Source organism: Coturnix japonica, chromosome 5, assembly GCF_054131305.1.
Source record: "Coturnix japonica strain WE chromosome 5, WE-NBRP24, whole genome shotgun sequence".
NCBI classification, from domain to species: domain Eukaryota; kingdom Metazoa; phylum Chordata; class Aves; order Galliformes; family Phasianidae; genus Coturnix; species Coturnix japonica.
In genome coordinates, this window is record NC_140667.1 from 43,269,119 (window position 1) to 43,296,567 (window position 27,449).

The 27,449-nt window shown below is 40.0% G+C and overlaps 1 protein-coding gene across 13 annotated transcripts in view; it reads left to right on the forward strand.

The window, feature by feature from the left end:
• Positions 1-10,918: 10,918 nt before the first annotated feature.
• Positions 10,919-27,449, forward strand: part of UNC79 (unc-79 subunit of NALCN channel complex) — an 84,915-nt gene continuing 68,384 nt past the window's right edge. For 9 of the 13 annotated variants that reach the window (XM_015865399.3, XM_015865402.3, XM_015865403.3 and 6 more), the window contains exons 1-5: positions 10,921-11,077; positions 14,901-15,021; positions 20,872-21,176; positions 24,384-24,554; positions 27,016-27,108. In XM_015865399.3, the coding sequence (XP_015720885.2) occupies positions 11,056-11,077; positions 14,901-15,021; positions 20,872-21,176; positions 24,384-24,554; positions 27,016-27,108 (712 nt within the window). In that variant the 5' untranslated portion in view covers positions 10,921-11,055. Of the gene's footprint in view, positions 11,078-11,360; positions 11,498-14,900; positions 15,022-20,871; positions 21,177-24,383; positions 24,555-27,015; positions 27,109-27,449 lie in introns of those variants that run through there. The other 4 variants (XM_015865404.3, XM_085549401.1, XM_085549399.1 and 1 more) reach the window with 4 other exon arrangements.

The following is a 27,449-nucleotide window of genomic DNA, read 5'->3' on the forward strand; positions in this document are numbered from 1 at the left end:
GAGACCAGCCTTGCCACTATGGCCCCCACACCTCGGGTATTTATAAACCTGGATCAAATCCCCTCTCAGCCTTCTTTTCTCAAGGCTAAACAGACCCAGTCTGCTTAGTTTCTCCTCATAGGGGAGATGCTCCAGGAAAACTGAAGGCAAGAGGAAGAACAGGAGAAATTAATAAAACGTATTTAGTCAAATGAATAGAGAATCTAATGCACTGCATCTTTATTAAACTGAATGAAAATTTTCCTGTCTGCATGCAGGAGACAGATTTCATCTATAAAAAATAGTTGGAATACAAATGGTCCACTGTAGCAGAGAGGAGAGTTATTTGCTTTCGTGCCTCTCAGCCTCTGTGTGTAAAAGAAACACATTTTACACAGATGTGCTTAGACTGCTGAATGCCTGATTGCTGCTGGTGAAAGCTGACCAGTTATACACCAGCTCCAGCTGCAAGCTGAGTTGCCAAATTAGTACAGATCTGGTTCTGGCTGACAGCTCAGCTTGCCACAACCATGACTGAGCACAGAGCGGGCATGTATCTGCACAGCCACTTCTCAAGCAGCCCCTGTGAGTAATGCTGGTGGCACTGCTTCTCTGCTACTTCCCACTGTCACACACACTGCCTTGGTGTCAGGCCTGGGCAGGTGGCTTCATGCAAGCAGGTGATGTTTCCCTGCTATAGAATCCTGGTAGCCTAGCAGGCTGCTTGGCTGCTCAGTGCACCTGGATCAGCAGCATTTTGGGTAGGATGTGGAGGAAGATAATGTGCTCTGTAGTAGGGACAGGGAGCAGTCTTTGTTGGTCAGACTGAAGGTGGTAAACGAATGACAAGTGTGGGCACATGGGAATTTCAGAGCATATGGCTTGATGTGCAGTTAATCTCGGTGACTATGGGGAAAGGGACGATGGATATGAGGACCAACATTTCTCCCCATTTTGTGTAGCAGCAGGCAGACACCTCCCCATCACTGAGCTGTAGGAGGTGCCTGCATGATCCGGAGTGTTTCCCTCCCACTCAGCAGCACACACACACTGCTACTGCTGACCCCAGGGCAGCTGCTGCCTGCTGTAGTCTGGCTTATGTTGGTGCTTTATGCATCCAACTTAAAAATAAACGGGCTTGACTGTCAAGCAGGACTGAACACTACTCAGCATCCAACAGGCTTTGAGCAGTAGAAAATAGGAAAGGACTGTGAAACTTCTCACATCACTAGTTGCTTCCTGCCCAGGATTCCTCACACTGCTTTCTGGGATAAAGCAATGGTCCGGGCAATGTACCACACATCCCTGCTCTTCCGCCTCAGGCCTGCACGCTGGAGTGGCCGCAGCATCCATAGCTCTCCACCGGAGGGGAAAGTGGGACTGGTGGTAAGTTCCTTGTGCCCTCACTTCTTTCTTCATGCATAGCTTGAGCTAAGGCTCAGTCTTTTCCAAAGAACTTCCTCTTGCTGCTCTTTTCTATGTATACAACAAAGGTTTCTTCAGACCTGCCCCACACCCTTACTAGAAACCCAGAATCTTCCCAGGGACTTCTCTGCACTCACAGAATATCTCCTCTCACCACCTCCTGGACAGCACGGTCCATTCTGGGAGAACAGGGATGCTCTCACAGCATTCTACAGATAGACATATGGCAAAATCCCATCTCTGTGGAGAGCTCATATACAGCTCTCTAGCTGCAGGTGTTCCTACTCATTGCAGTGGATTTGGACTAGATGACCTTTAAGGTCCCTTCCAACCAAAACTATGATTCTCTTTATGAGCCTTGATTATACTCTCCAGCAGTACCCTGAGACTATAGAAGACATTTAATTAATTACTAAATCTTCAGCAGCAACTCTCTGCTCTACTATATAATCTTCCCATGTTAGTAGGTGCCCAGAGCTCTTATACATGACTGGTAGGAAGCTATGCTACAGGAACTATCAAGCATAGTTATCAAGACTATCTGCATTAAAAGCCCAATAAGTAGGCACAAAATGCACCAACTCTGTAGGAAAATGGGAGATCTGCCACCTCATTTGAGTGCTTTCAAATGTGCCTTGTGTATGTGTGCTTGTGCATGGCGTGGACTAAAACTTGTTTTTTTTTCAGCTGACATGGATTATTAAGCTTCTAGTTCAAACATGCAAAATAATCCCCTGTGGATTATTTTTCCACTGCAGTCATCACATTTGTGGAAATGTAGATGCAGAAGTTCAACAGTATCCCATAATTTGGTTGGCAATGGGATGCTTACCCTGGAAAAACTCCCGTTTGTTTAGCATTATTTTACTGTATTCACTTTCATTTAGGAGACAATCATTGGATTCTCAGCATTCTCACTGGCAGTTCTCGGACCAGCTGGATGGATTCTGTGCCACCTTCCAAGCTATAGGATGGAACAAAAAGCATCCCTTTTTTTCAGGGAAAAATTAAGATCTAGAAGCTGCGGTAAGCCGTAATACACCTGACTTGGAATCTCTTGAAGAGAAGCATACGGGGACTTGAGGGCCAGTTTTAAACAAATTGACTGAAAAATGAGTTCAAGTTGCAGATGTTGTAGATGTTAATCCTGATGTAAAAGGTGCCCTGAGACAAAGTAGTGGTGGGTCCATTCTTCTGCTGAACAGATGAGAGAAAATACAAAGGAATGATGTTTATAGAACTTTCATTTAGACTCATCTGAAACAAAAGCTTTAAGAGTTTACGACAATTTTATTGAACCTCTGCCCTTTAGATGCATTCTTTTGGTGTCCTCTACCCAATTTAATTTGCTGCCAGGATAAAGATTATTCTGTTAGTAACAATTGTCAAAAGCAGGGATATATTTTTGAACTGTTCATTTAAATTTCTGATATTTGAAAGATTTTGCCATGTTTGCTGTTTAAAATGATTAAAATGATAAATACTTGGAAATCTAGACCATGTTTCAAATAAGCATAATAAATAGTATCTGTTATGTCATGTTGTATTATAAAGGAATAATGGTTTCGTGCCTGCTTTGCAAAAAAGAATGTATGATGTTAATCTTTTGCAATGCCTGAAGTATAACAGAATATGAAAGTGGTGTCTTTCCTCCCCCCCCATCCAAACCTGTAGCTTTGTGATTCCAGCATCTTGATCTGAGGCCCAGTTATGCATTTGGAAACTTTCCTACAGATTTTAATGAGTTTTGGATAGGGGCCTATCCAGAGAAAGATCCATGCCAGTAACTGAAGTGAAGCTGGGAGAGATGCTCTGTGAAACACTGCTCTTGCATGCTGTGAATATATCCACTGACATCAATTAGGCTGTTCTGCAGAACCTTTTGTAAGAAAGCATTCTGAACATTTCAGTGTGCCTGCTTGTCCTGCACCCAATTTTGTCATCCATGTCTCACCTGGTAATAGCTAAATAAATCAGTAAGACACATCATCTTTCAGCTGCTGTACTTGTCTCTTTTTATTATGGTAATGAATAGTGAGTTTGCTTGGTTGTAATGAGTAATGAGTGTGTGTGACGCATGGAGAATTGCACTAGATGAGATGTGATAAAAAGGTCATCCAGCGTATCACATCTGGCAGTATAAGTACGTAGGAATATTTATACTGAAGCAGGAATGATTTTTAGAAGCTCCTTACCTGCAGAACTGCTTGAAATATAAATATTCTTAGTAAATACTTATTTTTTTCTTCCCAGAATTTCAGTCCATTTCAAGCATTTTTCCCTAAAAGCAATGTGGCATATATTTTAAAATATATTTTATGTATATATGCTATTTTAAAATATATTTTAGAGGTATTTAAAAATAATGCTTATTTGATGCATGTTTCTTCACTAATGGGCTTCAAATGCTGATGGATTTCAAATCACAGTGCTGGGACTCCCTGCTAACTCAGGCCTCTGCCAATGGTGCTGTGCTTTGTAAGCAGGCATAAGCAGAGAGCTATGTAAAGAAAGGCCAGAGTCACACTCCTGTAATAATACCAATGGAGAGTACCAAGCATAAAGTGCTTGTCCAAGATCATGTTGTCCCTAATGGAGGAGGTTAGGTTGGTGCAGGAGGCTGGGTGTAGGTGCAAGCAGTCTGTTGGAGGAAGAGTCCCTGCTTTGTTTCTCATCATGTATCTACAACAAGGGCTTGCATTTCTTACAGTGGTACCAATGTTAGCTTTCAACTTGCTACAAGTAGGCACATAGGTAATGCATACATGCAAATAAATCAGCCACTGAAACCTGTCCTTCCATAGGAGCATAACAAAGGTAATTTCTACTAAGACAAATGGGTTTGTATTGAATTAAACTTTGGAATATTTGGCTCACGGTAATAGTTATATGTCACATTACATATTTATTTCAAACACTCATTATAGATCTGAATAAGTAGAAAGAGGAGTGACCATGATGCTTCTCAGCCACCATATTGCCTCTTCTCAGGAATGGATACTCTGCATGAACTCACTATTAAGAGAATTGGTGGTATTCAGACTCACTGGGTCTGCAAAAAGTAGCTAGAGTATATTATCCAACAGTCAGTAGATGTTAACATGCTTCATAGATTGCACAGCATGTCCACTTGAGTATTTTAAGGGCCTACAGATTTAAAAAATATAGACATTCCTATCTAAAGTGCAGCAGCTTTCTTAAAGGCTGCTCTAAGGGTGCCCCTAATATGTCAATTTAGTTAAATTCTTGTTTCACATCAAGGCTCCTGCCTCTGTTAATCCTCCCTTCAGTTCACTGTATGTAACTTCTGGGGTCCTTTTTGGAACAAGCCAATTTGGCATCATCATCTGGAGGAGACGCTACCGAGCTGACTTGAAACTGGCTGGGAAGCCAGCCTTTATGGACATAGGCAAGGTAAGTCAACACTAGTTGTCACTGGGCTAAGACTTGCACTATGGCATGGATCACAAACGTGATACAGAGGGACCCAAAGCAGCAAAATGACAGTGATCACAGTAGTGTTCAATATCACGTATTTTTCCTTCATTTTCTTCCTGGAAAACCTCACACCATTTTTTATTATTATTATTATTATTATTATTATTATTATTATTATTATTATTATTATTATTATTATTATTATTATTATTATTATTTTCAGTTATTTATCACTGGCTTTGCACAGCAGAGCCTTTTCCCAAAAGTTTTTACCTAAGTTCAGAAATACCAAAGCAAAATAAAAACTGTGCTCTAAGTTCCTTGTCTTCCATGTTGTTGTCTTATCCTTTGGACCAGGATGCCTTGATAGGTTTAAGGTGATTTTTTGATGCTTGTCTTTCTAATTCCTAACACTACAATGTATTTTCACTTTAGCCATGCAGGTAGTTAATGTAGATAATTCTGCACTAGTGTGGGATTGCAGATCATAGAATCACAAGGTTGGAAAGGACCTATAAGATCATCTAGTCCAACCATCCTCCCTTTGGAGAAACATTTAGTTCAACCAGGGTGGTACAAATTTCACCTTGCTTCTTAAAGTTAGTAAAGACAATCTCTAATTCTTTTAAGTAGTCCTGGTAGGTGCTTATCAGGTTTGTTCTGGTTCTCCATGCAGTTCACCACTTATTTCTCTAAATTTCACTGCTATGGCAACAAATTAAGTATTTTGTTCATTTAGAGGCTAATGAGATTACTCTAGAAGAGAAATTGAGGACATTTATTAGATTGTTTTTACAGTGACAGATACAGACTAATCTAACATCCATATAGTTAATTGAAGTAATTCTCAGAATAAGAAGAAAATTAAATATGCTTTAAAACAACCAACCAACCAACCAACCACTGTATTTCTTAATGATAATTTTCCCCCTAAAGTAATAATTATTCTGTACTTGGGAGGGAAAGAACAAACATTAGCATCACAAGCTGGCTACCCTGTTGGGATCACAGTGGAAATAGTGAAGCCCAGAGCTCTTTACTACTCTCACTTTAAATCAGCCCAAGTCAGTGATGACTGAAATGCGCTTGTCACATGCCAGATGGCATAACTGATACGTGTTGGTGGCTTCACCCAAGCCTCTGAACACATCACAGTCACTTCTGCCATGGCTGCCAACATCTATTATCCTATCCTGTCCTATCCTAATTTCTATCCTACTGCTGTTTTCTTTCCTTCTACTCTACAGCTTCCTCCTTGGAGCAGCTACATTCCTGCTCTACCGCAGCAGGAGCTCTGGTTGAATATTTCCTATGTCAGTAACACTGCAAAAAAGATAGGCAGTTTTCCTTGTATTCTTAAGTCTAAGCACAGAGGCTAGGGCTGGATATTCTTCTCCTAGGAAGAAATCAGTTCTCAACATCGAAGGAGCACAAGACAAGCTGTCAATAAGACTGAATTCAGAGGTGATGCACAAACCCTCTTGCTTTTGTTCATAGACATGATTTTCTGTGAAGGAGAAGAGGTGCCTGTCCCATTTACTGTGTTCTGGCTGATGTCAGCTAGCCCAGGTGTCTGAGCCTTGAGGAACAGCTCCAGAAATCATCCTCCGTCAACCGGCATACGTAATGTAGCATGTCTAACTTGAGCCTAATGGTTCAGTTTAATCCCAGATAGACTTTTTCCTCTAGCGATTATCTGTTTTACCATCATTCATGAAGATTAATGCTTACAGAGAGCAAAGATTTAGGGACAAATTAAATTTAATGTGGTCTAACTCTTGCTGTCAAATGCACATGTCTGAGCCTGAGGGACTCCATCTGCTGTTTGAATCTGATGGGGGGAGAACCTTTTCAGGGCCTCCTGTTCCATACCAGCACCTGGCATCTGGGCTGGGTTAACCTGGGGGTAGTGCTGGAAACAGAGAGCAGCATGCATGGTGTTGAAAAGCCCTTAAGGCCAAAGAAGCTCATCCTCTCCTGTCTCTGCTCCAGTGAAGTTGTTACGTTTTGCTTCTGTTATTGGGATTGCTACTGGCTTATCAGTCAGATTCTTCTCCCTCCTCTCCTCCATTTCATGACAGAGACTTCAATTCAGTGGCCTGTAGTGATTAAAGCAAGAGACTGAGACATCCCCTGCTTTTCCCTGTGGGCCTTAATAACCCCATCACAATGCAGTTCATGATGACCCCATGTCAGAACTGGTGAGCAAACACCCAAAAATTGGGATACTGGCTTTCAATAAATTAAACTGAAAGTTTTGTTTTGTTTTGTGTTGTTTGATAAAGCTTGTGAAACATTATAATTCTTCCCTTCAATTTTAAATGCTCATTTGTTTTGAACAATGCTTATACTCCGAGTTTCTAAATGTGATAGGTGAGAACTACTTCTTGCTTAGAATTCAAATGGAGATTGATGTAATTCCTGGACTCAAGACCCCGAGCCTTTAAGGAAAACATCATGGGAATGTATTAACAGATGGTAACAGTGATCGTATCTGTTTACAAACATGTAAATGTATATAAACATACACATAGATAGATGCATAAATAGATGTATTTTTATATATGTATTCATCTACTCTAATTTATGAACAACTTAAGAAATTTTCTGCATGCAGTTGATGGTAGGAGAGCTTACAGTTTCATATTTTTCACAAGGATTACCTTTTCAATAATAGATTGTTTAACCTCAGTGGTTAAAACCAAAAGACTTTAGGTCTTTGTTCAGAGGCAGTTCATGTCTGGAAGACTTCATATGGTATTTTATTTTGCATTATTTTAAACATTACACACTATTTTTTTCCTGAATTACATTGCCATTGCAATTCACGCTGTTATGGAAAACAAAGTCACAAAACCAGCAAAATCCACAAAAGCAGTAATTAATGGATGGGGATCTATCCCAAATCTTACCTGCCTTACCCTACAAAAGGCACAGTAGAAGGAAACATGAAGATTAAGCCTCCTAGGTTAGTGGATTATACCTATTTCCTCTGTAAGAGGTAGGCGTATTTTGTAGCTCTCTCAAATATACTGTGTCACCTTAATATCCAGACATCCAGATGGCTGATTTTCAGCAATTACCTCCTTCACGCTCAAAAACAGTCCCTCCTAAAGTGAAGTCAAACGTAGGTCAGTGGAGGCTTGTGTGGATGAAAGACGTGTTTCTGACAAAAGCCAAATGTAAAAAGGAAGTGTATAAGAGGTGAGAGCAGGGGTAAGGAATAAGACCTGTAAGGAATAGAGAAACAGTGTGCAGGAATGTCTGAGTGTGAAGAGATGGATGGAGTTAGGAAAAGTAGAGCTTACCAGGAGCTGAATCTGAATCTGGAGAGGGAAAATAAAGGACAATCAGAGGGATTTGGTAAAAAGAAGGCTAAGAAAAATGGGGTAGGGGAATCTGGTGATGAAGGATGTGAAAAAGGCTGAAATACTCAGTATCTTCTTCACTTTAGCCTTTTCTGATAGGGAATCCAGGGACGTGAGGCCAGAAATTCTAGAACAAAGGACTCACTCGTAAGATGGAGGGAATCAGATTAGGGAACAAGTCAGACAAGATTTAAACAAGTCAGACATACATAAGACCATGAGGACTAAAGGAATGCATGCCCAAGTGCTGAGAGTGGCCGCTGTCATTGTGAGACTGCTTTTGATTGTCTTTAAAAGTACAAGGGAACTGGGGGAGAGCCCTGAGAAGTGGAAGTGGAAGTGGAAGAAAGCAAATGTCACTCCTAATTCAAGAAGGGCAAACACAAGTATCTAGGAAATCGTAGGGCTACAGCCTTACCTTGGTCCTTGGAAAAATAACGGGCAAACAATCCTGGAAAACCAAATACACTACGGAGCTTAGGCATGGCTTAGGCATGTACAAGGACTCATGAGCAATAAACCTGTTCTCATATACCCGAGATACATGCTGGACTGTATAGGGTCTTGCTGAGTAAATGCAGGCAAGCCTCCAATATTCAGGCACTTAAGTCAAAGAAATATTTTATATGAAGAATGGAATTCATATTTTCTCAGTGTACTCCTGCTTTATCAAGCTGAATGTTTCAGGAGGCTCATCGCTGGTATGTGAACACTCGGTATATTTTAAGGGATACCCATGGGAGCTCAGTTCCTCTCAGTGAAGAGATCCCTATTGTTCTGTAATGAGTGGTAGAACACTTTAGCATGATCTGTTGCAACAACAGACAGAAATTCAAGATAAAGATGAAGTCTGACTTCAACAGCCTATTTCTGTGAGGTCTGAAAGCCTATATTCTGAAAGCCTCCATTTTCCTCACTGATGTTTTGTTTGGCGAGGTTAAGACTTGGGGAAGGGAGGCTTGCAGTTCCATGTGACCTCCTCAGGCACTTCATTACAATAAATAAATGGAAAAAGTCTCATTGACTTCAGCAGGATCTGATATCACACATCAGTGTCTAATGAAAGAATGAAGTGTAAGCAATCTCTGCCTCACCTCTGCTGCCCAGGTAGCAACATACAGATCTTGCAGTGAGCTCAGCAGGAGGAAAGAGCAAAGCACATGTGGGAGAAGAACAGAACTTTTTGCTTTGGTGAAGTACCACTCAAGCAGCCAGAGCCATCCTTTCCCAATTAACTCACGTCCTTCAGCTGCCATCCAGTTCTACTATATGTCCATAGCAGCCACAGGTAGTGGTTAAAATTGGCTTCTCTCTCTTGGGGGCTTGCAATAACAGGAATGTGGGAAGGACTACATGAAGGCTGAGATGGCCTCAAGAAAAGGCATTAAGAGCTCTGAGCAGTGTTGGAAAAAAACTTGCACATTCAGTATTTTTAGAAGATCAATGAGGAAAAAAAAAAAGAAAAAAGAAAAGCCAACCTGTTAAATATCAGGGAACAGCATCTGTCCCTTTGCCACCCTTCCTGTCACAGGATGTGCATCACTCTCCAATCTGGGCAGCAGGAACCGGGATGCACTGCTTGAATGATGAACCAGAACATGCACCTATACTCCTCCAGCTACCTGGCACTGCTCTCTTTGGCTGCTGTACGCCACCTCATCCAGCTCAGCCCTTTGGGGAGATTATATTGAAACAGTATTACTTGTCAGGATCCAGACGCCTGCCTTATGGTACCTGCAGACTCCTGCAAAACACAGGTCCCCTGTGCCAAGCAATCTTCTGAAACTAAACTACTGGATACAGCCAGGGACTGCAGGGTTCTTGATCTGTTTACCACCCTCAGCTGTTTAAACTGGAGTTGGATGAACACACATCCATGAATTTGTGTGCCCACTGAATTATGTGTATTTCTCACCCTGAAAAATGGTAATTATTATTTCAAATACCCTCATTTATTTAATTATTATTTTTATTTTCCTGGAAAATGATAAATATGTATTTGTTTCCTTCTCCACTTCTGTAAGTGCTACTTTAATTATGATGTTATGATGTCCCTGCCCGCAGCAGGGGTTGGAATTGGATGATCTTTAAGGTCTCTTCCAACCCAAGCCATTCCATATTTTCCCATGGCAGGAACCTACAGGCATTGCTAATAAGAAATAAGAAGAAAAAATGCACTGTGAATCTGGAAGGACTGTGGAACAGGATTTGGTTAGAAAATACAGATGTGTCTGCAGTGCAGCTCGTTTATTTAGCATGTGGGGGTCAGACTCTTCTCCCAGGCAACAGAGATAAGGTGAGAGGCATTAGGTTGCGCCTGGGGAGGGTCAGGCTGGATACAGAGAAGCCTTTCTTCTCTGAAAGAATGGTAAGGTATCGGCACAGGCTGCCCAGGGAGGTGATGGAGTTCAAGAAAGGTACATATGTGGTACTGAGGGACATGGTTTAGAGTGGTCACAGCATGGGTCAGTGTGATGGTTGGGCTAAATGATCTTGGTGGTCTTTCTGACCTCAAGGGCTCTATGACACTCTGATGATGAGCAGCTGCTGCCTGTGGCCCCAAGGCAGCCCCCAAACACCCCCAGAGCCCCACTGGGGAGCACCACCACCTTCTTGGGGCCTCCAGGACCTCGGTGCATCCCCCCGGAGCCGGACAGCGAGGCGGTTCCAGGCAGGTTCCCTTTAAGAGCTCTCTCCGTTCCCGCCCCGTCTCCGCCCGCCGCCGCCGCTCCCGGCCCGCATCCCTGCGGCAGCGGCTCCATCCCCAGCGTGGTGTCGCGCCGAGACGGGGCGTTGCGCCGTCCCCGCTGCTGGGGTGGGCGCTTGGGGCCGCCCCGCCGGCAGCATGTCCACCAAGGCGGAGCAGTGTGAGTGGCGGGGCCGGGCGGCGCGGCCGGGTGCAGTCCGATGGGAGCGGGGTCCCGGGGGCTGTCTTCTCGCTGCGGGGCATCCCGGCGGGGCAGCGCTCACCCCGCGTTGTAGGGCATCCCGGCAACGGGCAGCGGGAGGGGTGGTCTATGGAGGGGGGCCGCCTCCTTTCTGGCTCTTTCTGCCTCCGCCGTTGCGGTGGTACTGATGGCGAGGCGGCCTTCCTGGGGACGCAACGCGTCCGTCCTCGCTGGGCGCTGGGGTGGAAGGGATGGAGCGGGCATCGGGCCTCTCCGGCATCGATCCCGGCGCCGTGCCGCCCGGTTGGTGCTCCTGGCTTTGCTGCCGTGATGCTGCCGTCGCTGTGTGATGGAAGCACGGTGCCGCTTTTGCTGGTGGCACGCACCTTTGGGCTGAAGGTACGGCGGCATCGCTGCCTTGCCGCGTTCCTCCACGCCCTGCAGGACCCTCGGCTGCCGTCAGCTCTGCCCGCAGCTTCTCGTGGCAGCCGGTGATGTGCCAGCCACCATGATGGCTGTGTGCGGGGAGCTGCCAGGTGACATGGTGGCTGGGACGGCTGCAGCTGGGCCGCGAGTGTGTGGATGCTGACGGCAGCTGCTGTTCTGCCGGAGCGCTGCGAGAGGCGGAGGGAAAAACAGCAGCGCTGTCGGGATGGTCACCCGCATCAAGGCTACCTTCTCTGCCGGTGTTAGAGCAGCAGGCTGGATTGATGACTGCCATAACTACGCGATGCGATCTAATGGCTCAGAGGTTCATTGCTGTCCTCTGCATCCTGTTGGCTTCTCAGGTCACTGGCAAGAGTCCTTGTTCTGATAAGCCTATGCTGAACTACTTTAGGGAAGTGATTACTTGTAACTTTTCCTTTAGGGTTTGCCGCTTATTCACAGTAATGGATGATGCCCCTATTAAAATATTATGTGGATGCAAATTTATTACTGTGGGGCTGTGTTTCTGGCCTTGTGTATAGAAAGGCAATGCTCTGACCATACCTCAGGCCTTGAGTGTGCAGTGCTCAGATCCATGCTGCTCTGTTCTTTCTGCCTTCCTCCCACCCAAGTTTCCTTCTCATACACTGTCCTTCACACTGGCCTGTAGAAGAATGTCTGCTGTTCCTTATCCTGCCACTGTCTTCAGCATTTTCCCTCTTTTCTGTTTTGCCTCCTCAGTTTCCCCATTCCTAATTCTTTTTGGTCTTCTCTGCTTGAGCTTCTCTTCCATATATATATTTTTTCCTTATCTGTCTTTCCTTTTCATCCCCTGTACAATTTGGGAGACTGCTCTACTGTGTCCATGTTATTTTTCTTTAAAGATTTACTTGGGCTCCAGTTTGCAGATATTTCCTCTTCCTGACACTTTTTCACGGCACATCAGCGCACTCTGTTCAGTTAGCAGACATATCCTGTGCATTCCGACTTACTGGATGTATCTTGTTTACAAAGGCTGCTCCCCTGTTTAGTTATTATGGCATTACCAAATGTCTTTTTCTCTACATAACTTAAAGATCCACTCACCTGCAATTTTTGACCAATGGTGATGGTGTCTGACAAGGATTATATTGATGTGCATGCGTAATTATCAGGCAAACCTTCAGACTCCAACTGTGGCTGCTGTTGCTTCTGCCCTCATGGACAGACAAGTGAGAACCAGAATGTCTCAAGGAGGAGTTATACTGAATCTGAATTTACCAAGAAACAACGGGAAAAAAAAACCCAACAAATGTGGAAACGGAGTGACCAGTTGGAAAGAGCAACAAGGCACTGGTCTAAACATGAATGCATGGCCACCCCCTCAGCACTTTGGCAGGTTGTATGGAAAGCAGGTAAAATGGTGGCAATCTGGGAAATCATCTTGAGAAGCTTCTCTTTTTGTGACCGCTTGCATTTCATATCTCATACGAGGGGATACTGACAGTGGGTTTCATTACTTGACCCACCACCACAGCATGCCCAAGGTATGCTTTTGTATCAAAAAAGAGTTGGTTCTTTTTCACCTTGAGTTACACTAACTGGCATTTAGTTGTGGTAAGTAATGTCCCGGGAAAGCCTGATTCTCACAGTATTTTCCAGGGTAGTGGAACAACCAAAACCATATTTAAAAGCTCTTAATAGTTTCACTCAATTCAGTAAGTGCTTATGAGGAAGCTAGGAAGTTTAGTTAGGTTGGTGCAGATAATAAAGAGATACCCAGCAAAATACCATGAAATATTTCCTTTCCATTTTTACTTTGAATTTGTTTTATATGATGACCCCATGAGAGGGGCAAAGAAAGTATTTCCACAGAGTGACATCATATTTTGAATTGTATCTCTGGACGCTCAGGTAATTCACACATTTCACTATCTTCAGGGCTTATAAACCTTTGCTCTGGGACTTTCTTTTAGAAGGGTGTCAGTGTTCTGGGATGCTGTACTGAAATGGTCAGCGTTCTGGGCAGCTCTGTGAGGTGAGGCCAAAACCTTGAGTCTAGAGCTATGTTAAGTATTTAGAAAATCTAAATAAAGTGTTCTGTTATTTCAGCTTATATAATTGCAAGACTGCGCTGATTAATAGAAAAAATATATATACCCGCTACTGAAAGGAAGTAATTGTCGGAAGATGTTCCATAATTTTTGGCATTTCATTAATTAATTTCATTTACAGATATCTGAATCATAGAATCATAGAATCACCAAGGTTGGAAAAGACCTAAAAGATCATCCAGTCCAACTGTTCACCTATTACCAATAGCTCCCACTAAACCGTGTCCCTCAACACAACATCCAGTCTTTCCTTGAACACCCCCAGGGTTGATGACTCCACCACCTCCCTGGTCAGTCCATTCCAGTGCCTGACCACCCTTTCTGAGAAGTAATACCTCCTAATGTCCAGCCTGGATCTCCCCTGCAGTAGCTTGAAAGCCATGGCAGCCACATTCAAGGTCAGGCTGGACCAGGCTCTACACAGCTTGTTCTACATGTGGATGTCCCTGTTCATTGCTGCGGAGTTGGACTAGATGACCTTTAAAGGTCCCTTCCAACTCTGAGAATTCTATGGTTTGGGCAATTGAGGGTTGGCAGACTGGGTTCCTCTGTAGAGATGGTCAGACTGAATAGAGCAAAACGTGCCCAGACCATCCTTGATTATACCTGCATGAGGCTGGCCTCACATAGGCAGTGCGCAACTCGGTAGCTATAGTGGATCATTTTTCTTCCAATACTGAACATGGAGCTTGGTTAGATACTAAGAGCGCTATTTCTAAAACAACCAATCTCAAAGAAGGTGTAGAGCTTCTTCTACTCTTTGAAATGCTCTCATCTGCTTGATCAAATTTCTTAAGACACTTAAAGAAACAGCACAGCTCTTTTAGTATCTGTAGTTCATTGCATAGCGTATATTTGTAACATTAAGTAAATAATACCAGCTCTCTGTATTAGCTTGTATTTCTCCTTTTGGCTATAGAAATGTCACCTCACATAAACCTCCTGTTATCCAGTGTCTCATTTATTATAAATGAATCCTGAGATTTTTTGAAGACACAGATAACTGCTCTTTTTCAATTACCCCCCCCATTTGCTAGCACAAAGGCAATATGAAGCAGGAGCAGACTCGCTGCCTTTCTTGTCTTCCCCTTAGCGCTCATGCATGGTAATGTTCAATTTATTCAGTAAAAAGAGTGAAAAAAACCTTTTTAATGGCTTAATTCTTAAATTAATGACAAAAAAAAAATATAAAAATCAGTTGTGGTAGGAGCAGAGGCGATTTCCTCAACATCTGCAAAAAGCTGAATGAAACTTTCTGTGTCTGTTTTTTGTCTTTTATGTAGTTGCTTCCAAAATCCGTTACCTTCAAGAATACCACAACCGGGTTCTCCACAACATTTACCCTGTGCCCTCTGGGACTGACATTGCAAATACTCTGAAGTACTTTTCTCAGACGTTATTGAGGTAAGTTTTAACTAGTGCTCTTGAAGAAGTAAAAAATAATTGCTGAAGTATTGTAGGGGGTATTCACTGACTTTGAATTGTTTGTGGGATTTAATGGGTTGGTGCTCTACCAGAAAGAGTCAGAGCATAATTTAAGAAAAGGATGGTATAAATTAATCTCTTCAGTGGCTGTTGCCCAATTTGCCCAGTTAAGCTGCTTATTGAGTGGCTGATTCTAAAATAAACTTGGTTGTTTACACATTTACTTGGCCCTTCTAAGTCTTAGGTGAATGTGCAAACATACTGAACCCATGAAGAAAGGATCTAGTGACCTGCAGAGCTTTAGAAGTGGACGCTCATGACCTACTTGACAACCCTGGTGCTTTGGGATGGTAGAGCAATGAGCCAGGCAAACAGGACTAGAGTCTGTGACATAGTTCAGATTGGGTTCTGGTTCAGTCCCTCATAACATTATGAATTGCTGTGAAGTTGGTATACAGATCTGGATTTGGATGTCAGCAGCAAGAGATCAGGATTACTCTGACCTGTTAGTTTGATCTAGTTTGATTCACCATTTAGTGACAATATGTGGTGCAAAATACCATACAAATACAGAATGCATTTTGAATAGGAAACATTACCTCTTATCTTTTTAAAAAGATGTAAAAAGTTGTAGGGCTTAATCAGGAATGACATGCATATCCTGCTTGATTCCATGGTGCTACCTAGTGGTTCCATATTTTCAAATCGATTTAAAATGGCATTTGATGGTGAGGATTGGATTTTTATCTGCCCAGGTTTTGATTGGCATTAGTTTTCATATATAAATAAAATAATGTTAGTGTATAGCTTCCTGAATTTGTACCTGGGATGTTTCTCCTTGCTGTCAGAAACTAGTCTGAAAATACAGCCATTTGTCTTATGTCCTGAGGAAACAGTCATTTATTACAGTTAACTGCATATTTGTACACATAACCAGATGATGCAAATAAGTGGAGAAGCATGAATTTAACTTGAAAGAATATTAGTTTATTCTAACAGTCATTCAAAACCCATGGAACATAACAGGATTCATGACCCTGATTGTAAACCTATGAGAAGGAAAGATACGTAGACAGAATTACTTCTTATCAGCGGAACACGTATTTCACTCTTTAAAAACAAACAAAAAAGCAGCAACAAAACCACCAAACAGAAACAAAGAAACCCAGCCCTTCTGTTAGCTGAAAATCTCAAGACTGGAATTGTTTAACCGCTGTGAAATGTGTTTCCCTCAGCATTTAAAGTGCTGAAAAAAGAAGTGAGGCAACCAGTAGGGCTTTTTAAAAGATCAGTAAGGGAATTTTGTCTTATAACACAGCAGCAGTAACAAAATAATAATAAAAAATAAAAAAGATTCAAAAAGTCATTGAGAATACCTCTGAAATAGGACTTTGTTCCAACATCAGAATGTTTTGACGGTTTGTTTCACACAACAAACACATTTAGGTCATGTTTGAAGAAGGCTCTTAACTATAGTGCCTCTACTTAAATGCTGTGAGCCTTCAAGTCTAAATCTCTTGCTTTAACAGCTTTACTCTGAATGTTTTATATCTTGTTTCTCAGCTGTAACTACCAAGTGCTACAGTGAGATCCATTTCTTTCTGGGGCAAAAGTTCTGGAACAGAATGAATTTAAAAACTTCTTCTTAGAGAAAATATACCACCTGCTGTCTTAATCTTCCTGAGCAGTACAACTGCATGTCCTCTGCAACAAATGCTTTGTACTCCATGGGCAGGGAGGTTTCTGGGCTTACTGAAGAAGCTTTACAATTACCAGTTATGGGAATAGTTTAGAATTAGAATAGCAACAGCACAACTGAGCAACTCTATTTCTTTATTTTGTGCTTGGAATGGGACTGAACCAAAATCCTGTTGTTGATGCTTACCTCATGAGGCAGAAGTGAAACTGATATGAAAAACATAGATCTACATTATTCCCAAATGGCTTTGTCCTTACCAATGCTGGATCTGATCAACCTCAGAGGTAGAGGGATGCCAGAAATTTCAGCCAGGACTTGGATATAAATTTATTAAGTAGCCTGAATTCTGATGCTCAGTCTGGTCAAATCCTTATAACTGGGAAATCTGAACTGTGGTGAGAACCTGTGTGCTGTGGTTGAACTGGTATAAGTGTATATGCTTGCTTATTCTAAGATAAAAGCTGGCTAAAGAAGCAAAACAGAACATACCCTGTGTTTAGTGTGGCAGATGGAAAGGAGGAAACTCCCACCCACTGTATGCAGATCTCTAAGATTTATCCTGAAACTAAACAGACTGGTTAAGAACTTGTCTTTCTGAACAGTCTGATCAAAAATTTCTCTGTGTGCCGAGTCTCCTTTCTGTCTCCTACACTGTTACTCCCTTGTGTAAGGTTTAACTTCAGTGTTAGAAATATGTGATGGAGAATAACCTTTTTAGCTTGAGATGGAACATATGAAATGAATTCACGCTGCAGAAAGAGTACTGATCAAACAGCAGAAATGTCCACTGGTTTCTGGAGATTTGTTTTGTCTTGCGGAGCAAATTGGTTGGGGTCATCTATTTTAAAAAGAACTTTAAAAATATTTTCTACTTTGATGTGTATTCTTTCTGCAGCTGATTTTCAGGACAAACTTTTATTGATAAACATGTAGTCAAAGGAATCAAGAAGGAAAGGTGCTTAGTCACAGAAATTCCGTATTATGATTGTGTTTTACAAGTGTAGTTTTTACTACTTATATTTTTTACCTTCCCATAGTATGGGCACATTGAATGTGCTTTCAGTGGGGGTATGCCTACTGTTTTGGATCACATTCATATCTGGTGTCATTCTGCTAGTTATTGCACAAGGGATTAGTTTGCTCCTTTGCGCTGTATATAGCTTCAATATAGCACAAGCTCAGGGGTGGGGGGAGCAGATGTGGAATGGCTAAAAAAATTCAATTCCTTTTTTCTATGAACAAACATCACATAAAGTCACCATACACAATGCATAGCATATTGATTCATTTAGTTCTTCCTTAATTTTCCTCTTTGGACAAAAGCATTTCCTTACATTACCGCATGAATTTGTTTCATGCCCTGCTCATTTTCAGTATTTTAACTCTCATTTGAGGAATGATCTTAAGGTTTAAACATCTTGCAGATCAACTTACTCTTCCACATTTTCTCGGAGAAAAGTCTCCGTGCATGTTTCTAAGTAAAATGTATTTCATAAGGAATAGTTACAAATGCCTAGTGGCTAATTAATAATCACACTTGTTTTGCTGCCTTGGTGAGATGCAAATCCCTCAGACATCTTAGGAAATGTTTCCTGAAAGACAATAATTTTGAGCTAGATTTGCAGCAGAGGTGTACAAATCCTCATCCTTCTTGAAGGAAGCCTGACAGTTTCCTTGCATGTCATGGAGCAGGTTCAGTATGGAGTTATGATCTGCTGGCAGTCCCTGTTCTCAGTATGTGCTATGAGCAGAAACAGGAACAAACTGCAACAATTCTATCTTAGTCTTAGAAGACTTCACAGATTTTCATTTTTGACTCTGATTTATTGCCATTGTAACATTCTCATCAGGCACAAATCTGGATCTGATAGTTTCGGGTGTTTTGTGTTTTTTTCCCCCCACCTAAATTTGACATGATTAGATCTATTTTTCATATATGATCTAATTTCTGTTCCTGGAGTTAACAGAATGATGACCCAGTCAATATATAAGACTGTGCGTCTTGGTTTCCAGTCAGTTGGCCATAGCTTCACATCAAAAAAAAAAAAGAAGTCTGTAGTGCAAACTCTCCATCACTGCCTTACACTTTTCAAAGCAAGGATGAAGTAATAGAGTACTACACTTTCTGGAAGCAACTGTGATTGAAGTGATGTGTTGACAAGTTCAGGGATGGAAAATTGGTATCATCTTCTAGTAGACAGAGGTAGAGTATAATTTAGTACCTTCATGTCTATAAACGAGAGCTGTAGAATACAGCAAATAAGCACCAAGAAAATTAAAAGTCAATAGGAAATAAGGAACCAGCACTCTTAATAATTTGTTTTTGAAGTCATACTAGATCCTAGTGATTTTTCTGATACAATTTTATAAACATTTTCATGGCAGTCAATACTTTTCTTGTACTGGACATTGGGTAACAGAAATCAAATTAATCTAACAAATATATAGGGCATAGTAGTAAAAAAGTAGTTTATTAAAATAGACAATATGCCTGCGATGTCTGGCTGCAAGTGTGGTGTGAGACCTGCCTGGTAGTAGCCACTTGGCATACAACTGTAACTGTGGAAGTGTTTTACATATATAGCGAATGAATGGCATCTCTTCTTATAAGCACCTTTGCATGAGTTCAGCTTATTTGTGTGAGTTTTTACATTGACACAGATGCATCTGTGCTAAGGTGGTTATATGGTAGGGATGTCTCTTCTGTTAAAGATAATGGAGACTTTCAGAAGTCTCCCTCTTGGCGTAATTCTGCTCTTCATAAGTCAGTGGGAATTTTGATGCTACTCTCTTGTCTTTTATAAGTTAAGTTTTAATGCTGACTTTGGAGGTGGAGTTAAACCATCAGGAATTGTTTTTGGGAATCCTGATTGCTGAGAGGTGCAAAATATGCCTAAAGAAATCAGCAAAACATCAAAAACTGTGTGTGGTTCAATATATTTAAAAGGTGTATTATATTTTCTAGGCACATACAAAGACTGAGATAGCCCTATCATTGCCTGAGAACTAAAATGTAGCACTGCTTAAGTGACAATTTATATCTAAAGTAGCTTTTTATCTTTCTTTTTAGAAAATTAGGTTAACATGTTTACAACATTCGTAAAACTACATCAATGAGGTGGTTGACATATAGCTTCTATTTTGATTCCCACTAAATCCTTTTTTATTTTCTTGAAATTATCTCTCCTTTAGTTTATAGTGAGTTTTGTTGAATAAATAACGTAAGTAGCAGGAGGAATGTATGGTAACATACTGTCTGATCTGCAGTTACATTATTGGTCTTGCTTGCTTAGCACTTAGATTTTGAAGGTAACTATTTACCCAAGGAACATTTGTATTCGTAAAGTAAAATGTTTCCTCCTTAAACATGATCAAAGTTAAGAAAACATGAACAACCATTATCATTAGCTCGCAACATATGCTAAAGACCATCTACTATATATTATTTTATAACTTTTCCAAATGTAGTTTAGTTAACATTTTAGAAATATTATATTATTTCTAAATCCATGTGCCTGTTTAAACTTCATTATCTCAAATGATACTGACTGAGTGGTCATGAAACAGTATCATAAAATACATAGACATTATTTTAATGCAATAAACATGTGATTTTTAAGACTGTCTTAACAAACACACATGTTTATTCTTTGCTAAAACATGTTTCTGCAAGTGCCACACCTATATTTTACATGTTTTCAGTCAGTTGTTTCAAATGATTTCCTAGAGGGGAGTAAAATCCAATAACCTCTCAAAATCTTGGAGTAAAATACCGATCTGTTTTGACACAGCTATTTTTCCATAGCAAACATTATTAATACCTAGAATTTTTCTTAACTGTGAAACATGGGTAGGGCACTGAAACATGCATTTTTATATTTTTGCTCCTTATGAACCAGATAACACATGAGATGCAATGAAAATGTTCGTAGCTGTCAATTTTAATTCTTGTGTCTTGGAGCATGAAAATCAATGGTTACTAGATTTGTAGATAAACTGGTTTTGGGAGCAATTGCATCTTATGTGGGATGTATCTGGTGTTTTATTATTTGTTTTATAGTGTCATTTCAATGTAATGTGCTGTTCTTTGTGTCTTTGTTGTCTCTTTTTTTTCTTTGTCCCCCCAACAGCATTTTGTCCCGCACAGGGAAGAAGGAGAATCAAGATGCCTCCAATTTGACAGTGCCCATGACCATGTGTCTTTTTCCTGTGCCATTCCCACTCACCCCATCTCTAAGACCACAGGTCAGTTCCATCAACCCTACTGTTACTCGCTCCCTCCTTTACAGCGTCCTGCGAGATGCTCCATCAGAACGTGGCCAGCAAAGTCGTGATGCTCAGTTATCAGACTACCCATCTTTGGACTATCAAGGACTTTACGTGACACTGGTGACACTGCTGGATCTAGTTCCATTGCTACAACATGGTCAACATGGTAAGCAGGCCCTTGAACCCTTCCAGTACACTTAACTTCAGTGCCGTGAATCCATGAATGATGCTTATATGCAATAGAAGAGATGGGCCTAAACTGATCTGGATCTGGATGTCATATCTACTGGGATGTACTTATATCAAAGTGTTTGGTTTGCTTTCTGAAATAAAAGATATTTTGTTTCGTGAACCATGGATTTGGGTTTGAATTCTGAACTTGTCTGGTTTTCAGTGAAATGCTGGTAGTATGGAACTAAAGTAATACAAATGTGTCTAAAAATATCTGGAACCTGAATATGAATCTGTAGGGATGTCTTCAGGCTTCTCTTTTTGAAGTGGAGGAATATGCAGATTTAGTGTTTTGGTGAAAGTCCATCTCTGCACAGAACATAGTATACATTTGATTGAAGAAAAACGATGACAATGGAGATGGCTTTAAAATATTCCAGATTAAAAAGATGCCAATATTTCCATCTGACTTACTGAAAAGCGGTGTTTTCTTAGGTTTTGAACTACTTCATCTCAAGGGTTTTGTGACTGTGGTGTATTTTTATTGTTTCTTTTTCTTTTTTCTTTTTTCTTTTTCCCTCAAGTACTGCATATCTGTCTTGCTAATCTGTGGCTTCCCATAATGTGGTTTTGGAACCCAGCATTTTCCTTATGTTGCACAAGCCAGAAATTAATTTTCACCATGGTACCAGGGTGTATTATATCATGATGAACTTATGTAGTTCAGTACAGGGAGTACTGTCATCAGTCTGATTCACTGCTAAACTCTTTAGCAGGAAAGCTGCTTCTGCTAAATGCTAAATTACTTCTGAGTTGGCAGCAGCATGTCTTGATTCAATGATTACTGCACTGGGATCTTGGAAAAAGGGGACTATTAGCAAATTATAGGCTTGATGACTTTACCATTTTTCCAGAAATTGAAGTTAATTATCAAAACAGTATTTTTCTAAGTAGATAACATGGTGATAATTAAAAACCAATGGAGTCTTCTAAAGAACAAACAAACATGATTTTGTTTTATGATGGCACAATGGTTCTTCTGGTGAAGTTTTCTGTCCTTATTCAGACTGTCACTGCTGTGTTACTTGACATGGGCAGTCTGGGACATATAGTTGTCACTTGAATGAGGAAAAGCACACCAGGAGAGGGAGTGCTTTGGATACACCAAGTGTGAACCTTACAGGAGCCTGTGTTGCGTGTAGTGTTTTTAAATATTTTAATTTTACTGGGCTGACAGCAATGAAAAAGCATTTTGATTTACAGGGGATATCAAGGTAGTAAAAGTAGTGTCCCTTATGTGAACAATTTCTAATTCAAAATAATCTTGGTAAATTGCAGTTTGTTTTGAAACCTCTTCAAAGTCAAAAGTAAAATACTATATTTGCATATGAGAAATCAAATGAGAAATATTGGCTTGAAAGTCATACTGCACAAAGTGTTACAGCAGATCAGACGCTGACTGACTCATTAATATACTAATACTGGCAATGTGTAAACACCTTTTATTAGACATCCAAAGCATTTTATTTAATTTTTCATTCTAATATCTCTAGCAAGGTAGCAGCTGGAGTAAAATTTTCAGATTTATTCATCTGGTCCTAAGAAATGCACAAACTATTCGGGAAGATTCTCCAGGAAAAAGAAACAAGAATAATGTGAAGTCTAGAAAGTGTGGACAGAAAGGAAAAACCAAAATATTTTTGGCTTAAAGAAAATGGAGGGGAATTGTGATTATAAACATGTAAAGATTGTTTAAAGATTGCTGCAAGGAGAAATAAACTGTATTTATGGTTACCTGGGAGAAGGATTAGAAGTATTTGGCTTATATTCCAGCAGAAGAAATTTCAAAAACAAAACAGAAATCCAACACCTTTTCGTTATGTGTATGGTTAAACACTAAGAAGAATTGACAGATGAGGGAGTGAAAATGTCCTGACATTACTAAAGCCAAATTAGATAAACATGTGCCAGAAATAATATGGTTGACTTCTGTGAGGCAAGGGGACTTCACCTATTATTTCCTGTGCTTCTGTGTATTGAGAATCAAATTTTTGTGATAGAACTTAATTATTTTTTTCCCTCAACATAGCATTTGTCAAAAAGAAATGTGCTTTTTTGTTTTTTAACTCTGAACAATCCATGCTGGTTGGGTAAGTACAACAGGTACATTAGATGGTCCTCAGATGTGATCATGTCAGACAATAGCAAACTGTCAATATGTAAATATGTATTGCAAGAGCAAAACGTGCTCTACCATTACAAGTCTAGGCTTTCCACAGAAGGCTTACTGCATACACAAAAATGAAGTGCAGACTTCTCTGAGCACTCAAATCATCCTAGGAGTACAGATGAGTTTAGAGATCTGTGTAATACAATTAAGGTTAATGGAGTCAGTAACAGAAGAAATCCCTTTCCTGCAGAGATAATGCCTTATGATATTTTGTAGTGACCACACAGGTTCAGACCTGGAGTTCATTGGATTCTTGGAGGGTTACTGGTCAGTTCCTCATTTGGAAGATGTCACAGTTCCCACATATACAATAACATATCTCCTCTGTTTAGATCTTGAAATGTTGCAATTTCTTAAGTATATCTTCCAAAACATTGTATTAATTAGAATTAGTCTGGAAACTCATAAATTTATAATTATCTTATTCTTCTGAAGCCTTGGGTGTTCTTGGTCTCAATGGCTTCCAATGGAAACAAGACTCTCTGTTTAATCACATATTGTTTGCAAAATGCAGTGATGCTCCCCTGAGCCTTTGTGTGGGAAGCAATTTGCAGTTGTCATAAAGATAATTAAGATCAAAGTCTGATTTTGTTGGCAGATAATTTGAGAAGCTTTTTGCAAAAGGGGGCTTTTTCAAACCTAAGTACCTATCAAATCTGAAATAACACTTCTGCTTAAATGCAGGCCGCTTTATGTAGGCGTGTTAGTTTTACTGTATTTGTATTCCCTCCAAACTGTTCTGGATACAGCTGAACAGCTGTTTTCTTCTGTTTTAGGAGGGGCTTCAATTATGAGTGATTATTTGTGACCATGATAATTAAGTAATTAATTATGAAATACTTAAAGGGAAAAAACTTGAATTAAAGTTTGAAATGCAAACTTTAGACGGATTCATAAATCAAGAAGTAATTAAGTAAGTTGTAATTATTTTCCAACGTAATGATTCTGTATTTATTTCATTTTATTCAACAGATCTTGGGCAATCAATTTTTTACACTACTACATGCTTGCTTCCTTTTCTCAATGATGATATTTTGAGTACTTTACCTTATACAATGATTTCAACATTAGCTACCTTTCCACCATTTCTGCACAAGGATATTATAGAATATCTCAGCACATCTTTTCTGCCTATGGCTATCTGTAAGTAGAATTTATTCTGGTATTGTTATGGTTCAGAAAATAGTACACTGATACAATATCAGTCTGTGAGAGCCAGTTATGCCATAGAATTGTTATGCAATACTGTATGTATATAAAAAGACTGCTCATAGATGAAAATAATTCTATAATTTTATTATTGATTATTTTCTTGATTACAGTTAACAGGCAGAATGCTGCTAAATGATGTATGCAATATCAATATGCGTATATGATTTTTGAATCTGCACTGAACGTGGATGTACAGTAATGAATCTTTTCAATGTAATGATACCATGAAGAATTTCCAGTTTTCTCCCTCCATCTCTTCCTGTCATTTTAATTACTGTACTAAAGAGCTGCACACATAATGTCTTCTATCTCTAAGTTTTAAGTCAGAATTTGATAATGGCTGCCTTTTTTGGGGGGCAGATGGGATGGGGAGTGTGGAGTTTCATTTTCTCCCCTGAAGGTATGACATGATTACCTAATTTCAGAATTCCTGTAGGTTGTGAGTCCTTGAGTTCTGAATTGTGTACTTGTCTTTGTACCTAAAACCTTGATTTAGAGAGAATTTTAACCATTTTCTGCAAACAAAAATATTAGGTTTAATGTTAAAAATCAGTTTTAACCAGCAGTTGTTTCCCTGTGGAGTTGACCAGATTCTCAAAACACAACTGGACAACATCCTGAGTACCTGCTCTAGCTGACCTTTATTTGAGCAGGAGTTGGAAAGAACCTCTGTGGATCATCTTGTCCAAAATCAACCATCCTGTGATTCTGAGAATATCTCTCCCTTATTTGTGTTGCAGGCCTTTATGGAAAAAGCAGGACTTTTTTCTTTTAAATTATTATTATTATTATTATTATTATTATTATTATTATTATTATTATTATTAGTATTATTATTATTATTATTATTTGTATAAAGATCTACACTGATGTCAGTGACAAGTGTGAAAATTCCTCTTAGAACAAGGAAAGAAGTACAGTACAGATTTTGTTGAAATTTACGCCTAACTATTTTCAGTCAGTGCTCTTGGAAAAAATTTCCTCTTTGGGTTAAGAGCAGAATGTTATATTAAACTTTTATTTCCTCTACTGATGTTATCTGTTAATGAACAGCTGATGTACTTAGGTAACATATCCCACCCTGTCTTCAAATCTCTAAAACTGTTCTCCAAAAGAACTGATGGAGCCAAACCCTTGGCTTTCTTGCATATATGCAATTCTGTACTCTGTGCGGATGACATTCAAAAAGGAATGTTTTAGCTCTCTGTTGCACATTAATGTTGGGGCATATGGGGAGATAGCACATTATTCTGTTTTCCCTTCCTTTACCAGTTATGTGCTCTTCAAAGTAGTGTCCTAGGCTTTCTCCACTGGGAGTGATCTGTTCCTTTGCAAGGCAAGCATAGAACCTTTCTTTTTCCTGGTCCTCAGCTCTGAGTCAAACTGAAAGGGAGGGTACAAGAGATGGCACGAGCAGCTGAAGAGCCAGATGGGAGGGATGAAAGTATCTCACAGAACAATGATTAGGTTCTATCCCAAATACTTAGTGTCTTGGTCCTGACAAACAGGCTTGGAAATGAACTGTAGAACATGAACAGAGAAAATGCACATCTCCTGTTGTGTAGGTGGGTGCCTTAGAAGATATATTGCCATGATGTAGTTCTGCAAATGAGCACCTTCACTCTGCAGTTATTCCAAGTCTACTATCTGATAGTGAATGTACAGCAGGAGATTAGAAGGAACTCTAGCTACTTCATATGTGAGGTCAAAATTACATCACCTTGGCTTCACTGCATTGCTACCGTTTGTCTTTACCATAGATCACACTGTGGTATATAGCCATAATCATGTTGTGTAGTCCCTGAGAAGTACGTTGTGCCATATACCACCAGTCAGCCTCCACCAATCTCACAGCTTTGCCATTGCATACCAAAAGTAAGCTTTCCATTCTCCTTGATTCCTTGCTTTCTACTTCATCCTTGCCTTACCTACAACCTGAGTCCCAGGTGTGTGTGACCATAGGACTGACTCTGTTCTGATCAGTCTGTGGATTCTGAAGGAGAATGCCTGAGAAGATCACTGTCTTTGGTCATTGCAGCTCTGAGAAAGAAATATTACTGATCTAGGAGGACAGATACATGCTCTGTGAAATGATTCTATATTTCTCAACTCAACTCAAGTTCATATTGAAAGTTTCTTACAGTTATTTGTGAGATTCTTTTAAAAATATTTATTTAGAGAGTCATCTCTCTCTTCCAGGGGATTAACCCCCACTAATATAAAATGTTTTTTGTTTTTTGTTTTTTTTAATGATGTGATACCTTAGGGTTTTTTACTTTTATTTATATTATTTGTATGAGTTGAAATCAGAATAATATGCTAATTTCCTTGTTATATGCTGATTTTTTTTAATCCTTTTTTTTTTTTAATCCTTTTTTTTTTTTTTTTTAAGTGGGCTCCTCAAAAAGGGAAGGTGTTCCAGCTCATGTCAATCTATCTGCATCATCAATGTTAATGATTGCAATGCAATACACGTCAAACCCAGGTATGTGTAAATGTGCAACTTGGTATGTGAGTCATGAAATTCTGTCTCAAGTGTGAACAAAGAAGCTCAGGTGATAGAAAAAAAAATCTATCTTACTATCCAATACAGGATGAAAAATTAGCAATTTTAGTCAAAACTGGCATTTCTGAGCATCATGCTTCAAGTCACCATCATGCAGATACGAGATCTCAATGTGATGAAGAAATAGGTTTGGGTCTGGGATGAGAGACTGTTCTACTTTAGCTTGACATCAGGAAACAGTGTTAATTTATAGTATTGTATTTTATAATAAAGTTTGGTTTTTGTTATGATTTGTATCCATCCAAGATGACAACTGATAC